This window comes from Rattus norvegicus, chromosome 15 (genome assembly GCF_021556685.1).
Source record: "Rattus norvegicus strain SHRSP/BbbUtx chromosome 15, alternate assembly SHRSP_T2T, whole genome shotgun sequence".
Lineage (NCBI taxonomy): Eukaryota > Metazoa > Chordata > Mammalia > Rodentia > Muridae > Rattus > Rattus norvegicus.
The window spans coordinates 28124357-28143117 of record NC_141548.1 but is presented as its reverse complement, the minus strand read 5'-3'; the positions used below and the strand labels follow the sequence as shown (position 1 = coordinate 28143117).

Below are 18761 nucleotides of genomic sequence, written 5' to 3'. Positions count from 1 at the left end.
CCAAATCACACATAAAAAGAAAAGTATCCGATCTCTTTATTCTCAAAACATTATAATACTACATAAAATCCAAGAGGTATGGGGTTGGTCTTTGGTCTTTGTGGCTTTAGGGAAAGCAGAGGAGCCCAGAACGTGTCTGTCATCCTCGGGATGTAGAAAGATACTGATTGAAGGCATACATAGATCCCAAGTGTGCTGGGAAATGGGCTCCAGCTCTTCCAGAGGAATGAAAGTTAATTTGAGAAGGCAACTAAGTAAGAGGACCAGGCATCGGAGCAGTAGAAGGATATCTATCGGGAAGGTGAAGGGTAGGCACCTCCTCTTTCCTTTCTGCTAGACTCTAAGAACAGGGACTAGCGACCCAGCAAGTGACCAAAGTAGACAGCTACTTGGACCCCCCTGGGGGAGCACCAGATCACTCCGCGGCCAGTCAGTTGGCACGCTCACGGGGTGGAATGCTCTCCATAAGAATGGAGACAAACTGCTCCAATTTCTGTGCAGCTGCTTTCCCGGCCTCCAGAACTTCCTGGTGACTGGCCTTCTCCAAGTTGTTGTAATCCATGACAACCTTGTTAGTAATGAGTGAGAAACCAAAGACACGGAGCCCACAGTGTCTCGCAACGATAACTTCTGGGACTGTGCTCATGCCTGAGGGGGAGAGAAAAAATGGCTCTCCCGTGGCTCTCCTCGCCCTCGCTCTCATAAGCTCACTGGATTTCAAAGAGCATCCAAAGCAGCTAGTGTTGCACATACGCTGCCCCACATCTCTTCAGGCAGCCTTACTAGCCTTATACACTTTGCCAAACACAATCTGTTTCTGTGCTTTGTGGCAACTAATGGGTCTACCTTCCAGCCACAGGTAGAGGAGGTGGCTGTCCTGATATTCTATGATGGTGCCGAAGCTCCCGCCTGTGGTCTCTGCTTTCCTAGTATCCTAATTCGTCCTTCCCCAAATCCATAAGCTCTCCTTCCCCTTTGCTTCTTCCCCAGATCCTTTCCTCAAGCCACCACCCAAATCCCCCTTCTCACCAACAGCATCTGCTCCCAGCATCCTTAGCAGACAGCTCTCCGCCACAGTCTCAAAGGTGGGACCTGCTGACATTATGTAGGTGCCTTCTTGTAGTTCTCGTTGCTCCCCCATTTGTTTCCAGGCATTGAAAGCCTTCTGCCTCATATCCCGGTCATAAGCATCAGACATGGCAGGAAAACGAACTCCAAACCTAGAACGGGGGTAGGATTACCTCAGATAAATGGCGCCAAGTGAACTTCCATTCCCAACTCCTGGACAAGCAAGGCCAGACTCCAGAGCAAGGGGTGGAAGATGCATACCTTTCATCGTTGGGGCCTCGGAGAGGGTTCTGGCCACAGAACCCAGGCAGGTTGATGTGGTCACGGATCAGCATGATATCTCCAACTTCAAATTTGGGGTTGAGTCCTCCAGCAGCATTGGTGACCACCAAAGTGTCCACACCCAGAAGATGGAAAACTCTCACTGGGAACGTCACCTTAGATGCAGAAGGTCAGAAACGAGTTTTCAAACCAACTCAAAGGTAAGCATAATATGAGCCGTGAAACAAGAGGTCAGAAACTTGACCCAGCCCAAGTCGTTTGACAAGAAAATAGGACAGTTCTCCCGTCTTCCTCCTGATCCAACCAAGCTTGTGCCCCTGATTTACCTTTGACAGCGAGTACCCTTCATACATGTGGAACCGGCCCTGCATCATCACACAGGATCTGCCATTCAGGAATCCAAACACCAGGCGACCCGCATGGCCTTGCACTTCGTACAGAAAGGGGAAAAAAAGCAAAGTGATTGGTACATGCTTTTTCTCACAGTACTCAGGAGGCAGAAGCAGGCGGGTCTGTCAGTTCAAGGCCAGCCTAGATTACATAGCAAGTTCCAGGCCAGCCAGGGACACACGGTGAGACTGCTTTAAGAAGAAAATCGATCATACATACACTAGCACTTACTAGATGTCACTCGTGTGTTTAACAGATGGTGATATTACAGACGAGTATGCTGGTCATCATGGTCATCCAAATATACCTTGAGGTTAGAGTCGTGGGATAAGAACATTGAATGTGAACACATAACAAAAGGAATTTCAAAAGACTTCTCCAAACAGAGACTCATACTGCAAGGGAGCGAAGGGGAGTACAAACCAGGAGTAGTGGATTCAGTAATCATAGGCCTCTTCTAAGACTTTCTAAATTCTTCTAACTAAACTGGGTGCCTCCTGATTGCAGCTAGGGAGCTCCTGGCATATGCTGGCATCCGAAAGACAAACGAGGAGGCTGGGCCCCATTGAGACCCATACAACTCTTTTGACCCATGTGACAGTCCTGTGAAACAACACCCATACTGGGTACGTGGGTCATGGGAACACACAGATTAACCATTACTGTCACCCCCATTGTCTGACAGTGTCCTCCAACCTACAGTCCTTTAAGGAATGGCTCTGTCAGGGAGAGGGACTAGAATCAAGAAGAATCATATTTAAAAAAAACAAAAACAAAAACAAAAACCCAGAACCAATAGAACAAAGTAGACATAAAGTAAAGTAAGAAGTAATTTGATAAACTTCGTTAACTTGCTTATCACTTGTGCAGGACTCTCGTCCCCAAGGCAGGAGTGGCAGACGGCCCACATCGCTACTGTCTGCCTTCTCCCTGCTCTCTTCAATGCTACCTTTCCTCCCCTCACTCCACCCCTCCCTGCTCAGGTCTTCCACTCTTATCCCAAAGGGCTTTTAAAATTTATTAAAAGTTTCAACTCCCTTAGGAAAGATAGACAAGAAGAAAGACAGAGGTAAGAAGATATGTTAATAATAATAGCAAAGTAAGTTAGTTGTTCAAAATTAAGAGAAATGAATAAGCCTGTTCTTGTCCTTTTCTAAACCTGAGTCTGAGTTTTCATGCGTGTGGTCACAGTGCTACACGGACAACAGAGCTCAACGGTACACTTCCAAAGGCCGCTGTGAACCAAGTGTCCTATATTAATCCCTGTGTGCGCCCATCACCACATGTGCTTACTGCTGCTGTGTATGCCTAGGCTGCAGATGAAGGTAGAAATGAAGGGTGACAGGAAGGAAGGATGAACATGTCTCTGTCTTGGGCTACAGGTGCTGCTTCTGTTGAAGGTGAGTGTGTGTGTGTTGTAGTGTGAAGAGGACTAGTGGGAGTCAGTCCTTCCCTTGGGTCTCCGAGACTGAACATGTTTATTCAGTACCTTTCCCCAACCTTCCCCACCCTAACACACACACACACACACACACACACACACACACACTCACACACACTCACACACACTCACACACTCACACACACTCACACACACTCACACACACGTGCACACACACTCACACACACACTCACACACTCACACACGCACACACACACACACACACACACACACACACACACACACACACACACACGCTAGGGATTTCCTTCTAAAGTATTCTGATTCTGTGGTGTCTCTTTCCCTCTGACATTTGTCTTTGGTCGTTACGACTAGTGTAGAAACACCTCCTTGATTAGATTCCACACAAGCCCAGTGTGGTGGTTTGAATAAGAATGGCCGCTGTATTTGAATACTTAGTCACCAGGAAGCGGCACTATTTGAAAGTATTAGAAGAATTAGTGTGACTTTCGTTGAAGATGTGTCACACTAGGGGTGGACTTTGAGGTCCATGCCAGGCCCTGTGTTTGTTTCAGCCTTCAGCTCAAGAGGTGGCTCTCAGCACTGCTCTAGTGTCCTGCACAATGCCACACTGCCAACAAGGATGATAACGGACTAAACCTGATAATGGACTAAACCTGAGAGAAAGCTTCTACCTTCATTAAATGCTTTCTTTCAGAAGAGTTGCCTTAGTCGGTGTCTCTCCATATCAACAGAACGGTGACTAACGCCCCACAGTCCAGCCAGTACCTGTGCTTTGGGGAAAGTTGGGTATCTCATTGTAGTCAAAGGCCTGAGGCTGAGTTAATTTAGCGGTCAGCCCTCCTAAGCCGGAACCACAGATCACTGCCACTTGAGGTCGATGTTTCGTGTGAGACCGAAGCCACTCGGCGGTGCGCTGATAATCTTCGTATGTGAACCTAGGGATGGAAGGACAAGTACATGGGCTGTTAGCACAGAAAACCTAACATGTATTCTAAGGCAGAGGACAGAGATGAAAGCCCGGCCCGTTAATTCAACGACTCACCCACCTCTCTGCTGAATCAGGCCCACTAAAAGCCTGACATAAAACACCCTTCATTCCAGAGTGTGACAAGAGTTAATGACGCCTGCTTCGGTTGATGCCTCACCTCAGGTGCTCTGCCGCTAAGTTGCACCCCAGCACTAGGAAGCTCATACCTCTCCTTGTGACGGAAATAGAACCAGGTTTATGATGCAGAGAGCAAATCAATGAGAGGACTTTGAATGAGAACTGGGGCCTTCCCAAAGGCAAGTCTCCTGCCTTTTTTTTTTTTCTTTATTTGTTTGAGACAGGGTCTCCCTATGTTGCCTACTAATTGCCACCACCACACCCCCGTGCCCTCATTCTCTGCTCCAGCAGCTCATAGACAGGGTAGATGTAAGGGTGGCCAAACTCAAAGCTCTGGAGCTGAGCCTGGGTGGGAGCTGAGTCTACAGCTCTTCCACTCACACCGCATCCCCTGGGTCAGCTCTCCCTCCAGTACTGCTGCCCGGATGAGGGTTGGGGCCAGCTCTCCCCAGTGCTTCAGCCAAGGAGGAGCGGAGCCAGCTCTGCACAGCCCTCAGACGTTAACGAGTCCCTAGCTGGCAGCCCTGGACTGTGGATATCCACTTGGCCTTTGGTGGTAACACACCCCACTGCTGCAGGGACAAAGACCCCTGATGTAGTTCTCAGTGGTAGCCCAGGCCAGGACCTCACTATGACCTCAGGTAGCACCACAGGCTTCTCACACCAGGCTCCTCCTCACTACCCTGAGTCTCCAGTTCAGCCTTCCTCAGTGCACACACACCATTCGGCTTCTCTTCCTCTCCCATCTCTCCACCACTCACTCGCTCCTCTGTTAGCGCCCGAGCTTCTGGGTGGCTGCGGCTGCCTTGGGTTTGCTCTGCTCAACCCGCCCAAATTTAATTAATTTTTAATTTAAAAATTTAATTAAACTTAATTTAGTTGGTATGTATGTGTGTGTGATGTGTTCAAAGCATGCAGGCCACAGCATGTGTGGTGGTCAAAGGATAACGTGTGAGTCACTTATCTCCTTCTACCGCATGGGGCACAGGAGTGGAAGTCAGTTCAGCTTGGTATCAAGAACCTTTACCTGTGGAGTCATGTCACCAGTCCTCGAGTTTTTAAATTTTTATTAATAAGTAATTAGAATACTCCTAGAAGTCTACAGGAGAGCCTTAGTTTCTCTGAACATGCGTCTTTGATTTCCAGATACAGACCTCTGTCATATGAATTAACAAACACCTTTAATCCCAGAGTTCAGGTGGCAGGGACAAGTTGATCTCTGTGAGTTCAAGGCCAGCCTGGTCTACAAAGTGAATTCCAGGCCACTCAGAGATCTGTCTCAAAAATAAAGAAAATACATACACACACACACACACAAACACACACACACACACACACATACAGACACATGTATGTATATGTAAGTATGTATATGTATGTATAAACATATTCAAGACCAGAAACTAAGTTTTCTTTCCTTCTCTCTTCTCTCTCTCTCTCTCTTTCTCTCTCTCTCTCTCTCTCTCTCTCTGAGTTTTGGAGTTTGTTGTTGTTTTCAGACAGAGCCTCATGTAACTTAGGCCAGACTCAAATTCAATATATAGCCAAGGCTGACTGTGAGTCCCTGATCCTCCTCTCTCTACCTTGGAGTAAGTACTGAGAGGACAATGTGAGTCATAGCTAAGAAACGAAATGACTGCAAAACACAGAAACCAGACTTATTTCACAACATTGGTTATAAAATGACCTGCCAGTACTGGCTGCAGAGGCTAGTTGAAAATAGAAGTTTGTGGGCCCATCCCTTCAAATGAAAAACTTGTTAAAGTTAGGAAGGGTGCGCCGCCATTAATCCCAGCACTCAGGAGGCAAAGGCAGACGGATCTCTGAGTTCCAGGCCAGCCTGGTCTACAGTGAGAGTTTCAGGAAGAGCCAGGGCTATGTACAAAGACTGTCTCAAAACAACAGAACAACCAAATTTGCTAGGAAGCTCTACTGTGTAACAGTTAATCTTTCCGTCTCCTGCTGTTCCCCCGCCCCTCTCTACCTTTTTGCATTTTTGCTTCTCCCCACGCTAAGGTATTTTCTCCTTCAGAGAGCAAAGAATAACGTACATGTCTCATAACCAAGTACTAGTTAGCATCCACTGGGAGCTGGGTGTGGAGGGGAGCCCTTTAATCCCAGCACTGGGGTGGGGTGGGGGGGCAAAGCAGGAGGATCTCTGCAAGTTCCAGGGTTCCAAAACAAGCATTTAGATACTCTCTGTCTAATAAACCTGGACCTTCTCACAGTCCCAAGTCCAATTCTATTACATCCAACGGCAAAGATCAAAGATTGCTCTCAGGAACGGAAGGACAGAGGTGTACAAGCATTGAACGCAACCAAAAAAAGCCTCCACAAGCATTTGTCTTCCAGACGGAGAGCCTTAAGTCTCAGCTACGTCACAGACCCAGACATTAGGATAACTTGAGCCTAGCCTGGAAATATAGCAAGACCTTGTCACACACTGCCACAGGAGTATATTATAGGAAACAAAACAGGACTGCAACACAACAGGTTATCCTTAATGAAACAGCTAGTGGGGCAGATAGAGCCACGGGTGACAAACAGAAGCAATTAAATAGGCAAGAATTAACAGCATCCTAAAGGGCCGGAAGTTTGAGGCTTGCTCTTCCCCCCACCTCTACCCCCCCCCCCCCGGCCCTGTCCAGCCTTAGCTCACAGTCCCCGAGGACGCGTCGGACCTGAGATCACCCTAAAGCTGTGATCCCTACAGCTCTGCTGGTGAGTCAATCTAGGAGTTCCCGACGCAAAACGAAGGGAGATTCTTTTTTTTTTTTTTTTTTAAGTGAGGAGGAAGGAGTGGAAAAGTGTCTTCTGAGCAGGTCAATGAATACAGATTTTCCAGCCTTAAAGAGACTCCATTCCTAATTTGTTAATACGACCTCCAGTTTGGAGGAAAGGGAGGGGCTGTCATGAAAAGTGAGCAATTTTCCTTCTCAAGGAACTGCGGGACAGCACAACAGAATTATCTCCTGGGTTACCTAGACCCCCAGAATGGAAACTTGTGTTTCGAAGTCGTCTGGGCTTGTACCTTCTTTTCCACATACACCACAGAGGCACAACGTTCCTGGTGACAGTGCCAACACTGTGCTAACCTGTTCCTTCCTGCTCCGGGGCGCCCCTACCGCTGGTTCCCGCGCCGGCCGGACGCGGCAGCCGCCCCACCATGCCGGAGCCCCGAGTCTGCCACTGGGCTCTGTGCCAGGCCTCTCTGCATCCCCAGCAGACTCGCTCCTTCTCTGGGCCCAGGCTGCTAAGTTCGCAGTTCTCAGCGACAGCCCGTCCCCCTCGGCAAAACGCCCAAGTCGCCGGGCCCCGCACTTACTCGTTCTCCATGGTGTCACCGACGGCTGCGCCGAAATCCTGCCCTTTCCGCTCCACGGCGACACAGCCAGAGTCCGGTCAAGACTGTTAATGCACTGTTTGCTGGGCCGGCTTTTATATCCAGCCCCAGGCGCCAGCCAATGACAGCAGCCGTGTCTCCATGGTGACACACCCTCATCCAGAGGTGTGGCAGGAAACCTCTCCAGAGTTCGTTTCAAAGAGACCCTCTCCTAGTCTAGGGCAATTAGCTTGTGGTCCCTACACACATCCATGAGTCTCCCAGCCTGAAAAGGAGGCCTGTGTGGGAAGAGAACTAGAAGCAGGGCAGAGAGGCCCGGAACTGCCTATCTGCAACTCCATTCTCCGCTGTGTTACTGTGTCAGAATTTGAAAAGCGAAAAAATTCAAACCATAGATTGTGCAATCTTGAAATAAAATGAAAGGAAACAGTGTCTGAGTTGCTTTCGGGAATAGGGAAGTGGTGCCGGGCGGGTAACAGTGCTGACTTGGAGCCTTCAGGATTTGGGGAAACACTTCGAGGCCCAGATGGAGTGAGTTCTAGATGGCTTGGAATCTGGGTAGGCACAGACAGGATGGCACAGTACTGAGTCCAAACAATTCTACTAACTTTGAGAACTCTTACATATTTACATAACAGAAGTACACGTTGCCCCACCCCCACCCCCAGAAGTAAACAGAGCAACTCTGTGGAAAGCATTTGGTATTCCTTTTCCTTAACCAAACTTTATGTAACCACCCATGCTTAGTTCTTCAAATTCTTTAACTGTTTCTTTCCTGGAAACTTTCTCTCCTGCTTGCCGGGTTATATCACAACTCAAGCCACTGTTTTCCAAACCTGCTTTTCTCATTCGCTTAAAAAATATTTATTGAGCATTAACTGTGCACCAGTTTTAGTGGAGTGAGCATAAGAGTTAAAAGTTAATTGTTGGAAAGTTCAGTGTGGTGGTACCTGTAGTCCAGGCTGTCCTTGAACTTTAATCCCAACACTCAGGGCCAAAGCAGGGGGTCTCTGAGTTGCAGTCCAGCCTGGGCTACTTGTAGTGAGATCCTGTTGCAGTAAAATAACAGTAGTAGCAGTACCTGAGTGTGGCTCCTTTCTGTAATCCCAGTACTGGGAAAGGCTGATACAGGAGGATTGTATAAATTAAGGCCGGCCTGAGCCAGTCTGTGCTGTCTCAAAGCGAAAGAAAAAAAAAAAAAAGTCCATCTATCTATGTTTGTTTTTTAAAACCCTTTTTATTCTATTTACTTATTTTTTTTTTTTACTATGTGCACTGGTGCTTTGCCTGCTTGTGTATATCTGTGTGAAAGTGTCAGAATTCATCAAGATGGAGTCACACACAGGCGTGAGCCACCATGTGGTCGCTGGGAATTGAACTCAGGACTTCTGGAAGAGCAGCCAGTTCTCTTAACCACTGAGAGATGTCTTCAGCCCTTAATTTTAATTTTTTGTGGTTTTTTTTTTTTTTTTGGTTTTTATTTGTTTGTGGGGTTTCGTTGTTTTGTTTTTTTGTTTTGTTTTTTTTTTTTTTTTTTGGTTCTTTTTTTCGGAGCTGGGGACCGAACCCAGGGCCTTGCGCTTCCTAGGTAAGCGCTCTACCACTGAGCTAAATCCCCAGCCCCTTCGTTGTTTTGTTTTAAAGACAGGGTTTCTCTGTGTAACTCTGACTGGTTTAAATTATTATCATTGCTATTAGGCTTGTTTGAAACATTTGGGCCATTTGTGGTAGCACATGTCTTTAATCCCAGGATTTGGGAGTAGAGTCTCTGATTTGTGGCTAACCTGTCTAGAAAGAGTTCCAGTACAGTCAGACTACTTAGAAAGATCCTGTCTTGAAGAAGATGAAGGAGGAGGAGGAGGAGGAAGAGGAGGAAGAAGAGGAGGAGGAGGAAAAAGAGGAAGAGGGGGGAGGGGGAGGGGGAGGAAGATACAAAGAAACAAAGGAAAGAGAACGGGAAGATTAGGTTTTCCCTGTAGTCCAGGCTGTCCTTGCACTGTTGATCTTGCTGAACCTCCAAAGTGTAGGGATTAAAGGTACGTACCACTGTGCTCAGCTTGAACAGTTCTGCTGTTCCTTTTAAGACAATGTCTCACTGTATAGCCCTGGCTGGCCTTGAGCTCACTAAGTAGACCAGGCTAGTCTCAAACTCACAGAGATCCTCCTGCCTCTGTGTTGGAACTAGTCTAAGTCTGAGCTTTGTGATTAAAGGCATACGTTACCACACCTGGCTTCACTTTCTTTGTAAATAATTACGAGTAGTCAGCTTATGGGTGTGTATGTGAACTCTTTGGGACCACACAGTTGCTCAAACATTAAAACCCTGAGCAACTATTTCTTGCTCCGTGCTGAGTTTGAACAGTACTTACCTTTCATCAGCAGGCTCTTCTAAGAGCAGCCTTGTAAAAGTATGTTGTCATTAGAAAGACTGTTATACGTTCTAGTGTTCAAACTATGGTTGTTCTCAAGTTAATAATTGATATAGCATGAAGAACTGTCAATATTGCTGGGCCTTTTTTTGATATTTAAAAGTGTTCCGGGGGCTGGGGATTTAGCTCAGTGGTAGAGTGCTTGCCTAGGAAGCGCAAGGCCCTGGGTTCGGTCCCCAGCTCCGAAAAAAAAACAAAAAAACAAACAAAAAAAAACTTTTAAGGGCTGGGGATTTAGCTCAGTGGTAGAGCGCTTGCCTAGGAAGTGCAAGGCCCTGGGTTCGGTCCCCAGCTCCGAAAAAAAGAACCAAAAAAAAAAAAAAAAAAAAAGTGTTCCGGATCTGAGGGTATGTCCAAAGATTAGAGCACTTTCCTAGCATGCATGGCACCCTAGATTCCATCTTCAACACTGCTGTATGAGTATGACTGTGAGTGTGTGTGTGTGTGTGTGGTGTGTGTGTGTGTGTGTGTGTGGTGTGGTGTGGTGTGTGTGTGTGTGTGTGTGTGCGCCTGTGTGTATGCATACGTAGAAGTTGGCACTGCCTTGAATTCTAGCTACTGGGAAGGTTGAGGCAAAAGAATTGTTGGAACCCAGAAATTTGAGGACAGCTTAGGCCACACAGAGAGATTATGGGATTGATAACTGTTTCTATTACAAAAAGTGAAACTATGTACAAATTTTAGCTTAGATGAAAAGGGGGAAGTGTTACAGGATATTCGATCACACTGTGATCAAACTGAAAAAAGCTGTTTCTAGTTGTGGTGTGGTTCTGCCTTAGTACAATCTTTAACCCCTCTGATACAGTGAGCACCTTTAATCTCAAGCAATGAAGGTAAAGTTAGTTTGTAGAAGGAAGCACCCATGTTTGCAAGTGACTTCTAATTGAATAGACAAAGTGATGAATCAGAGAAAGATTTGACACAATAGGATATGCCCACCTCTCTTGAGAAGAGAGAGGAAATGGAATCTACTTGAGGAGCAGTGCAGAGAGAGAGAGAGAGAGAGAGAGAGAGAGAGAGAGAGAGAGAGAGAGAGAGAGAGGCAGTTTTACACAGAGACAGGTTGCAGAGAGAGAACAAACGAGACACAGGTGAAGACAGAATGAGTCAGAGAATGAAAAGGAGCCAGACGATTAGAACAGATTGACAGAGATAATTTGAGGTCAGCAGAGCAATTCAGGAGTAGCCCAGAGGAGCCAGGTTGAGCTAGCTATCATGGTTAGGAGTTTGAGCCAGAGCAGCTGAGCTGACCATCCAGCCAGAGCTCTGAAAGAAGAAGGAAGGGTGAACGTATTCAGCAGCAAGCAGAGGCTCAGAGGCCAAAAGCTAGGTTAAATCGTACTGAGGCTAGAAGCTGCCAGGACTAGGCCTAGGTGAGCAGACAGAGGCAGTTAAACTCTAAGACAACAATTCCCACTAGAGAATAAAAGTGACATTTACATGATGGTACCTGTGGGATTCTCCTTTTTGACACAGAATTTGAGGATCATGGTCCCAGTCACTTTGATGTAACCTTATTCCTGAGTTCATACAATACAAATGAACAGTGGTACTAATTCAAACTACCGATGTATGAGTTCTTTCTCTACCCTTTGCCTACCAACGATGTCATCCATCCCCAGCAAAATTTTTATGCCTAAATTCTTCTCATCTGGAAAATGATTAGAGGTTTTTGGCTTTGCTACTTCTTACAAGGATCATATAATACGGTGAAGTGTTTTGTTAAGGACCTGGCGCTATAATTATAACAAACACACAGTAAATATTGACTGTTACTATTTCCTGTTGTCTCTTTTTTTTGTCTTTTGATATCCACCTAACCTTAAATCAGATGCAAAGGAAAATTAGTGGCTCATTTAGTTAATCAGCATCATCTAGAATCCCACAGTACTCAGAACAGCCATGTGGCTCTTCCCATTTAATAAAATTATGACAACATAATTGTAAGTGGTTGTGCACACCTTTAATCCCAGCACTTGGGAGGCAGAGGCAAGAGGAGCTCTGAATTTGAGGCCAGTCTGATATACAGGGTGAGTTCCAGGACAGCCAGGGCTATACAGAGAAACCCTGTCTCAAAAAACCCAAACAGAATTCTCACAAAGCCCAAACAGAAGAATCTCGAGGGCTGAGATCTAACTCAACGACAGAGTGTCTGTCTAGTTGCATAAAGCCATGGGCTCAATCCTCAACACAACATAAAACTAGGTATGGTGATGCATGTCTGCAAGTCCAGAACTTGGAACATAAAGATAGAAGGTTCGGAAATTCAAGGTCATTCTCATCGACAAATAGGCTGGAGGCCAGCCTGAACTATATGAGACCCCATTTCAAAAGAAAAGAGTCCCCAGATTCTTCTTGTGAGAAACTTGTTTAATACTTCTCTCAAGTGTTATCCTCATCCTTTATAGACCATAGTTTTCTCCACTTGAAATATTTATGCTCACTACCACCAATATTTCTCCAATTACTGAAACTAAGATATTTTATTTTGTTGTTAAAAGTATCACCTTTGTTCTTTTATCTCATTTCTCCATTTTTGCCTCAGTTAATGCTTGGAATAACTGTACAGACATTAAGAAATAATCTAACATCTTTGACCCCAAAGAATGGGTCCAGGGAGGGAGGCTGACCACTCCTTAAAGAAAAAGGGAAGAACTAGTGTTCATAAAAGACATGAAGCACAAAGGAGTTCAGGCTCAGAAAAATTTCCCCTCTATCCCATCTGAACTAATTCATTCTGCATATTATGAAAATCATGTCTTAAATATTTATTTTATACCTGACTTGGTGGCACATGTCCCAATCCAAATATTCCATGGGCAGATGTGTCAATGTGAGGTCAGCCTTATCTTCATAGAGTTTGCAGGACAGCCAGGGTATGGGGGGCGGGTGTTGGGGGGGTGGGGAAGTGGGCATTAGCCAGAAGAGGAGAATCCAAGAGACACCATGAGAAAGCCCATCTATATCCCAGAAAGCCAGATCAGTACTAAAATGCAAGTTATCAACTGGGATTTTAACTGGGAGCTAGCCAGATTGGTTTACAAGATCAAAATTGAGCAATACTGTTCAGTTGTTGTGCCCTTAAAGCTTGTTAAATAAATATAATAGTCCAGACTCAATTACTTGGGAGCTAGTTGGATTAAGAGGAAACCTGCCACGAACACTTTACAAACTACCATTAACAAAATAACATCACAAAGAGAGAGTTGAATTAGATCATTAAAGCTGCCCTTTTTTATGGAATCAAGCACACCCAATGCAGCAGTTTGAATAAGAATGGCCCATGTATGCTCCTGTATTGAATGGAGGCGTGGACTGTTTGAAAGGATCAGAAGAATTAGGAGGTGTGGTCTTGCTATAGGGAGTATATCCCTGGGGTGTGGGTTTGAGGTTCCAAAAGCCCATGTTAAGCCCTCGATCTCTCTCTGAGGCCCCCACCCCCTCTGCCCGAGGATCCTGAGGTAGCTCTCCAACACCACACCTGAATACTGCCAGGTTTTCTGCCTTGATGATAATGAACTAAGCTTCTGAAACTGTAAGCAAGCTTCCAATTAAAAGCTTTCTTTTATAAGATATGCCTTGGTCATGGTGTCTGTTCACAGCAATAGAACCCTAACTAAGACAGAGGTTGGTACCAGACGTGGTACATTACTGTCACAGGTCTATCTAACCATACTGTGGTTGGTGGAATGTGGACTTTGAGATCTTGGATTAGGAAAGCGGTTGGATGTGGTTTTGAGTTCCACTCCGGTAGACAAAATGCAGAGCTCTACACTGCGTCTCGCCCTTTGCCGCCATCAGGGGCTGGGCTTGCAGGAAGCTCTGGTGCACTACTCAGGGGGTTGGGAGAAAACAGCCTTAGTGTGGGCCTCAGCCTGGGTAAGGAACAAAACAGGCTGAGGCCGAAGCTGGGGTTCCCTAACTCCCAGATATCATCGTAGTTGGAAACCACATGGAGTCAGGAATGGAGGGGGGATGCATGGCCTTCCAATGAGCTGGGGGCTGGAGGGTGGGGGAACTCTGGCTTAGCTTAGGGGCGAGTGTCTGGGAGCATGGAGGGGCCTTCTGCAGGAGAGTTAAGTGGCGTGGCTCTGTATGGCAAAGGTTCCCCACTACAGCGGTCTTGAAGAGAAAGACAGTCCTTGCTTGTCCATACTATTTACTGGTAGTAGTAGATGAATACATATCACTTCCTCGGGTGGACCAGAGATTTAATACAGGAAGGAATGTCCCGGAAGGTGAAGAAATAAGTTTATAGATGCAGGAAACAAAGCTGTAAGACAAAGCTGGGACTACAGGAGCAAGGTCTTGGTGGTCAGAGTGACCAGACTAAATGGAAACTAGACAAAACAAAAACAACTGTTCTCGGAAAGACCCTCCCCCGATCCCTCCCTGTGGTAAATCCTGAGAACAACCGCAAGATGTCATCCTGACTCTGCCAACCCACCCAGTTCACCCCACCTCTAAGGGACGTGCCAACTTAGTCCCTTTCCCAGTGATTCTCCAAGGCCAGGTGTAGGGCTGGATGAGGAAAGTCACTAACTAAGCCAAGAGCGACCCCTTGAGCAGGCAGCCAATACCTGAGCAGATCCTTTGTCCTGTGTACCACCAATGAGAATGGACCAGCTAACCCTATTGGCGAAGTCTGCCCTCTGTTGTAAGGAATAAAAGTTGTGTGCTTTTTGGGTTCGGGGTTACCTCTCCCTGCATGGATGAGCAACTCCATGTATATGGATTAAAAATCTTATACTCGGGGTTGGGGATTTAGCTCAGTGGTAGAGCACTTGCCTAGCAAGTGCAAGGCCCTGGGTTCCGTCCCCAACTCCGGAAAAAAAAAAAAAAAAAAAAAAAAAAAAAAAAAAAAACAGAAAAAAAAACTTATACCCTCATGCAGCGGTCACTTTGTCAATCTGTGTTCTGTGGGTGGCGTTCCTGATGTAGGGCCACTTTGGGGTCTTACAACAAAGGGAAGCTTATTGGCTAAACCCTCAGGGCCCATCCACATACCCCATTAGCATGTAGAACTATGTGTTCTGTGTTATGCGACTAGTGGTCACGTTCTTTGTGGAGGAATTGTGGTCAAGTGTTCCAGGCCAGGAATCTTGTCAGGATTAGATGAAATACCTACCACCATCAGGTATGAGGCTCCAGGGTTTCTGAACCCCCTCAGCTATACCAAGATTCCTGGCACGGGGGCTGGGGATTTAGCTCAGTGGTAGAGCGCTTACCTTGGAAGTGCAAGGCCCTGGGTTCGGTCCCCAGCTCCGAAAAAGAGAACCAAAAAAAAAAGATTCCTGGCACGGTCATCCCACAGCTGGATGCTTTAAACAGCTTAATGGGAATGGAAGAGAGTGGTGCTAAGAGCAATGCAAACTATGATGGCCCAGGTTAGTGAGTTTCATAGGGGAAGGATATTAGTAAGTGACCTAAAGGTCATTCTTTTGATATTTTGGGAAGAATGTGATTGCTTTTTTACCTCATCCTAAAAAATCTGTCTGAGGCTAAATTAAAGAGTTTGGATTAATGCTGCAGGCAGAAGGGACTTCAAGACTCCATAGGACTCTGTCATGCGGTTATTGGTGATCACTCCTTTGCCGATCTACAATGAAAAGGGACAAGCTGGACAAAGAGAAATACAAAGTGTACAGCTTAAGGAAAAAAGGGGCACCAGGAAGTGGAATGGAGCCAAGCCCAGTGCTCAAGGAGATAAAAAGTTAAAAGTTAAATGGAAAAAAAAAATGGAACTGTGACTTCAAGGAAGACCCACCAAGACAAGCTTTCAACCTGTGGGAAAAACGTAAATGGCAATGGAAACCAGCAGCTGATGCAAATATAATTAAACGAGGAGGGCACGTTCCAGCCCCATCCAGCAACAGAACTCAGCAGCTTCAGTCACATGGACCTGGCTTCAGAGTCAGGCATACAAGAAAGGGACTGCGTAATCTCCCTCTGAAGCTAAGGAAGCTGTTAAGGTCAGGCATACATTAGGGATGTCCCTGCATGCATGCCCAGAGAGTAAAGCTATGAATGTGAAGACTAGATTGTGTTGGAGAGCCTAAGATGCTGCAGACACTAGAGTCATTGGACAAGTATGCTGTAGTCAACAAAGCTGGAAGGAGTTGGAGATCTGAAGAGCCCGACGTTGTCAGACATGGAGGTGCGGAGTTTGGAATTCTCCCTGCTGGTTCTTGGTTTTGCTCTAGTTCGGTGTTTCTTCATTATGCTCCTTTTCCTCCCTTTTGGAATGGTTATGTATATTTTGTGCCGGTGTATGTTGGACGTATGCCATGTGCTTTTTGGTTTTGATTTTATAGGGGTTACTGTTAAGAGATTGCCTCGAGTCTCAGAAGGGACTTTAAGACAGTGTTGAGACTGTGACAGACTATGGGGACTTTTGAAGTTGTACTAAATGCATTTTTGCATTGTGATATGGCTACAAGCCTGTGGAGGCCAGGGAGTAGAATATGGTGTCTTGAATATGAATGGCCCATACAGGCTCATATGTTTGAGTGCTTAGTTGTGAGGGAGTAGTACTACTTGAGAAGGATTAAGAAATGTGGTATTGGGGGTTGGGGATTTAGCTTAGTGGTAGAGCGCACACAAGGCCCTGAGTTCGGTCCCCAGCTCTGAAAAAAAGAAAAAAGAAAAAAAGAAAAAAGAAAAAAGAAATGTGGTATTGAAACAACCAGAGCTTCCAGGACTAAGCCACTACCCAAAGACTGTACATGGACTGACCCTGGGCTCCAACCTCATAGGTAGCAATGAATAGCCTAGTAAGAGCACCAGTGGAAGGGGAAGCCCTTTGTCCTGCCAAGACTGAACCCCCAGTGAACGTGATTGTTCGGGGGAGGGCGGTAATGGGGGGAGGATGGGGAGGGGAACACCGATATAGAAGGGGACGGGGAGGGGCTGGGGATTTAGCTCTGTGGTAGAGCGCTTACCTAGGAAGCACAAGGCCCTGGGTTCGGTCCCCAGCTCCGGAAAAAAAAAAAAAAAAAAAAGAAGGGGACGGGGAGGAGTTAGGGGGATGTTAGCCGGGAAACCAGGAAAGGGAATAACAATCAAAATGTAAATAAGAAATACCCAAGTTAATAAAGATGGAAAAATTTTAAAAAAATAAATGAAATAAAAAGAAATGTGGTATTGTTGGGATAGGAGTGGCCTTGTTGGAGGAAGTGTGTAATTAGATATGGGCTTTGAGGTTTCAAAAGATCATGTCAAGCCCTTCCCCTCCCTCCCTCTCTCCTTCTCCCTCTCCTCCCTCTCCCTCTCCCTCTCCTACTTCCCTCTCCCTCTCTTCTCTCTGTTTGCATGTCTCAGCTATTTCTCCAGCATCACACTTGCCTGTCACCATGCTCCCTGCTGCCATGTTTCCTGTCACGATGATAACTAAGCCTCTGAAACCATACACATGCCCACAAGTAAATGTTTTCTAAGAGTTGCCGGGCTGGAGAGATGGCTCAGCAGTTAAGAGCACTGACTGCTTTTCCAGAGGCCCTGTGTTCAATTCCCAGCAACCACATTGGTGGCTCACAACCATCTGTAATGAGATCTGATGCCCTCTTCTGTATGTCTGAAGCAGCTATAGTGTACTTAAATAAATAAATAAATAAATAAATAAATAAATAAATAAATAAATCTTTAAATTAAAAAAAAAAAAGAGTTGCCTTCATCATGGTGTCTCTTCAGAGCAACAGAGCAGTGACTAAGTGACCCCATATCCTACCTTGTACCTCCTGTACGGTGCTAAACTCTTAGCATGTAGCAGTCCCAAGGTAAGGTGGGACAATAGAATCAGCTTCCTAAATTACTGCTCTATATTCAAGTCTTGTACAGTGGTTCTCAACCTGTGGGTTGTGGCCCCGTTGGGAGACTGAGTATTCCTTCACAAGGATCGCCTAAGATATTTACATTATGACTCATAGCAGTAGTAAAATTAGTTGAAAAATAGCAACAAAAATAATTTTATGGTTGGGGTTCAATTCAACATGAGGAGCTGTGTTAAAGGATTGCAGCATTGAGAAGGTTGAAAACCACTCATCTAGTACCTTCTCAAATCTGCTAAACTCAGAAACCTTTCTCATCTACAATCAGATAACTCTTTCCTCCTAAGACTATAAATATAAGGAATTTCCTTTGTTATTCAGGTTGCTATTGCACTTCCTATCCCAGCCTCCTCCCCCACCATTTCTGAGTGCCTGACATATTAAAGGACCATAATTCCTGAAATCGGGCTTAGTTAATCTCTACTGAACCTGGAAAGAATCTTCATTTCTCATTTTTTTTTTGTTTTTTATTTTTTATTTTTTGGTTTTTCAAGACAGGGTTTCTCTGTGTAGCCCTAGCTGTCCTGGAATGAATCTTCATTATTTAAAACAGGGCTTTAATAAAATAAAAGCCATGCTCTTACAAGAAGAGAAAGAGAAGCCAGGGCTACCTGAAGACTTCAAGTCTAGGAGAAGTAACTTCACTAACTGTGAACAACTTACAAATATCATTAATTTTTTTTCATTTCTCTGCCTACTGACTTAGTGAAGGTAACTCAATTTCCAGTTACTCATACATAGTAATAAAAAAAAAAAGCCTGGGGCTGGAGAGATGGCTCAGTGGTGAAGAGCACTGGATGCTTTTCTAGAAGACGTGAGTTTGGTCCCTGCATCCATGTATGTTGGCTTCACAACCTCCTATAACTGTAGCTCCAGGGGATTCCATACCCTC

At 45.7% G+C, this 18761-nt stretch overlaps 1 protein-coding gene across 1 annotated transcript; it reads right to left on the bottom strand.

Annotated features, from left to right (window-relative positions):
- Window positions 1–19: 19 nt before the first annotated feature.
- Window positions 20–7684, bottom strand: Pnp (purine nucleoside phosphorylase). Its single transcript, NM_001399678.1, has 6 exons — window positions 7597–7684; window positions 3932–4101; window positions 1677–1780; window positions 1330–1505; window positions 1030–1220; window positions 20–648 (listed from the first exon to the last, which is right to left on the bottom strand). The coding sequence occupies exons 1-6, from the start codon at window positions 7605–7607 to the stop codon at window positions 431–433; spliced, it is 870 nt and encodes a 289-aa protein (NP_001386607.1). The 5' UTR covers window positions 7608–7684; the 3' UTR covers window positions 20–430.
- Window positions 7685–18761: the final 11077 nt, after the last annotated feature.

Bases quoted from the DNA above. Each gene is read 5' to 3' on its own strand.
- Pnp (NM_001399678.1), bottom strand. The intron at 1,506-1,676 runs GTAAATCAGGGG...TCTGCATCTAAG, and splicing joins AAGGGTACTCGCTGTCAAAG to GTGACGTTCCCAGTGAGAGT. The intron at 1,221-1,329 runs GTATGCATCTTC...CCCCCGTTCTAG, and splicing joins CGAGGCCCCAACGATGAAAG to GTTTGGAGTTCGTTTTCCTG.